A 2,978-nucleotide genomic window follows, 5' to 3' on the forward strand; every position below is an offset into this window, starting at 1 on the left:
TCATCAGATTTAACCTGCACTTGGGTTGGTCCCTTTGTTGATAATGAACTGTCACTCACTGAAAATCATTTTTGGATGGTACATGCAACTTGAAACTTGTTTTGATTAAGTCATAACTTGCTACATAAGTGATTTCTAACCTGCTCCAAATCTGATTCAGTGGCATTTTCCTAGATATCAATCAATCTCTGATCTTTAGCTAAGCAATTTGTTTTTAAATCTTTGGTGCATTAGCTGAAGTTCCCCACATTTCTGACCTGTTTGCTAAATTTCCACATTTCTAACAGCAATTAAGTTGTCAGGGGTTGGTTAAGTTCGAATTGCTGTGGACTTAACCAATCTCTTGCTGTAGCAACTTGCTTTTTGATATTGCATTGCTGAAAACACTCACTTACCACATTGTTGAGTGTCTTTGCATAGTCCTACTCTCTGATTTTGAGCTTCATATTGAAATATATCTCATGGATTGGTGCTGGAACAACAGTGGGTCTGATTCTTATTCTTATAGCAGAACTCACACCTGTCCTGAATATGGTGTGAACTCAATTAATTCCATACTTTGTGTGCATTGCTATTTTAGAATGCATGTCTGCAATGATTGTCCACTTAGGATCTATTATGCAGAAGTGGCTAGAAACATTCAAAGTGTTTCTCCACAAAAAGCCTAAACAGAAACGAATTCCCACACCAATGCCCAATTTGAAATTAATCCTTATGAATCTCCATCCCAACTGTATGCACTAAGTCAAGGACATTCTAATGATGAGTTCAAAAGAGCAATGCAAGGGGTGAACAAGCAATTACATAACCTTGCTGGTCAGACTGACAATACTGTTTTTGCTTTCACTAATTGGAATAAAAATCTGGTAATAGAATTAAATCCTTGACAAGTGAGATGGAGACCTTAGAGGGACAAAATAGGAGCATAGAAAAAGAAGTAACCATGGATGTTATATTGAGAAAACTTCAAGAACTGAACCATAGGTTGGATAGTTTGACAAATGAGAAAGGCTCTTCATTTCCTTTTTCCGCACTTACACCTATTGCTTCTGCACAAGTTTCCACTGATTTGTGTGATAATTCTAATATTGATGTGCTGGTGGGAAATATTTCTTCTACTTCTGCAAATAATGAAGATGCTACTAATTTTAATGAGCTTGAGAAAGGTTCTTGTAGAGTTTTGACAGATTCTAGAGCTGTCATGAAGAATGGAACTATGGTTAGCTCTACAAGGAAGAGTGAGGAACCTAAAGAAGAAATTTCTAAGGAGCTTAAAGGGATCAAGCTATTTGGTTTCAAAACAAGGAGAAGAAGGCATCGATTAAAAAGGTTAAAGCAAAGGCCATTACACATCATGCCAACAATCCAAGAAAGTGAGGAGGAAGAGCAAACACTATCAATGGGGCCTGTTGGTAATTCTCTTGAACCTACTGGTTTCCATACTTGTGAATCCATGATTAATGATTAATGACATTCCTCTTGAGCATGAATCTTCCATAGCTGCAAATGACATGAGTGGTGATAAGTCGAATCATGAGCCCTTTTCTTGTGCTAATGACATTAATAGAGATGCTTTAGGACATGATGCGACCGAAACTAATTCTCTTAAGCATGATATGATAAAATCTAATTTGCTTAAATCTGATCCAATTTCCTTTTCTTCTTTTTTCTTCTACCCTTGTTCACGTGAGAGTGATTGTGTTGCATTGACTGCTTGTCAATTGGTGGCCTCCTTTCTACCTCACATGCATTTTATTTTTACTTTTCTAATTCTTGTAGTGATCTTATTTCTTCTTTTTCTAATCATGATGGTCTTGGGAAAGGCTTGTTTGATGATTTTGCAAAACTATATGAGGAGATTAACACCAGAATGCAAGCTGGAATTGAGAAAACTCGTGGAGGCAACAAGCTTAACCCTGAACACCATGAATTGGAGAGTGGAACATGTGCAGCAATGCTTATGGCGTCTTCAATTGTGCAATATGAGGATTTCCAAGCTTTCTGCTCTATCAAAGAAGAAAAGCCCAGATCTGAAACTCATGAACCTAAGGGCCATTTTATTGACTCTATTAGCATTAATCCTTCTTTTACATATCATGATAGTAATAAATGTTTACATGAATATGATATTTCATTCATTGATGAGTTACCTACTGAATCTGCACTCAGAATTGAAAATTCCTTGCATAAAAAAGACATTGATATGCTTTAGGCATACTAGTGCTAGTCTTGAGTGTTTCACATTCTTGCCACATGATAATAACCATGATCAAGGGTCTTTCTATTCTATACTTTCATGTGACTTCACACTAGACATTAAGAGATTGTGTGGTATTGAATATGATCTCTTTAAATTTGCTTTTGGTCTAAATGACTCTGTCTCTAATCTAAGTTGGAGTCCTAGGCACATTAAAGATTCTATGCATGAGACCCTCTCATGTAACTTACCAAGAGATATGCTTAAACATAAGCCACTTCATTTGGTTTATATGATTTCTCTTGATTGTATTAATGCTGTTTTTGGTCTTTTCTGGCAGAAACTTAATGGCATTGGATTCCAAGGGAGCCAACAGCAACCATATATCTTAGGACGGCCTCTAATTGATCCTGAACCACCACCAAAGGATGGTGAGAAAGACCAAGCCACATTGCTGAAATTCATGATTCTCATCCAGGATGAGAATTTCTGCTTCAAGAGCCTAAAGAGGTTTCGATTCTACGGTTGTCCCTTTTCGTCCCTTAATTTCTTGATTTACTTGAAATATATTATATATGGGATTGACTGTTTAACATAAGTGTGGGGGAGGGGACCGGTCTAGTAGTACAAGTTTGGTGATATGGCTTAGGCTTGGCTCATTTCTCTTGCTCCTATTTGCTGTGCAAATTTGGTTTTCCCTAGTCTGTCATTTCTTTTACATTGAGGACAATGTTTGTCTCACATGTGGGGAGAGTGTGAAATATTCTGATTGTTTTCATTG

The 2,978-nt window shown here is 36.9% G+C and overlaps 1 protein-coding gene across 1 annotated transcript; it reads left to right on the forward strand.

Annotated features, from left to right (window-relative positions):
* The first annotated feature begins 386 nt into the window (after positions 1-386).
* Positions 387-2,589, forward strand: LOC114752816 (uncharacterized). The gene is made up of 3 exons (XM_028941519.1): positions 387-1,412; positions 1,804-2,275; positions 2,538-2,589. Exons 1-3 carry the CDS (start codon positions 896-898, stop codon positions 2,587-2,589), a joined length of 1,041 nt encoding a protein of 346 aa, XP_028797352.1. The 5' UTR covers positions 387-895.
* Positions 2,590-2,978: the final 389 nt, after the last annotated feature.

Source organism: Neltuma alba, unplaced genomic scaffold (assembly GCF_004799145.2).
Source record: "Neltuma alba isolate B1F8T4 unplaced genomic scaffold, ASM479914v2 tig00007566_pilon, whole genome shotgun sequence".
In the NCBI taxonomy this organism is placed as follows: Eukaryota; Viridiplantae; Streptophyta; class Magnoliopsida; order Fabales; family Fabaceae; genus Neltuma; species Neltuma alba.

Bases quoted from the DNA above. Each gene is read 5' to 3' on its own strand.
- LOC114752816 (XM_028941519.1), top strand. From the start codon at position 896: ATGGAGACCTTAGAGGGACAAAATAGGAGCATAGAAAAAGAAGTAACC. The intron at 1,413-1,803 runs GTAATTCTCTTG...TTCTTTTTCTAA, and splicing joins ACTATCAATGGGGCCTGTTG to TCATGATGGTCTTGGGAAAG. The intron at 2,276-2,537 runs GTCTTTCTATTC...CTTTTCTGGCAG, and splicing joins GATAATAACCATGATCAAGG to AAACTTAATGGCATTGGATT.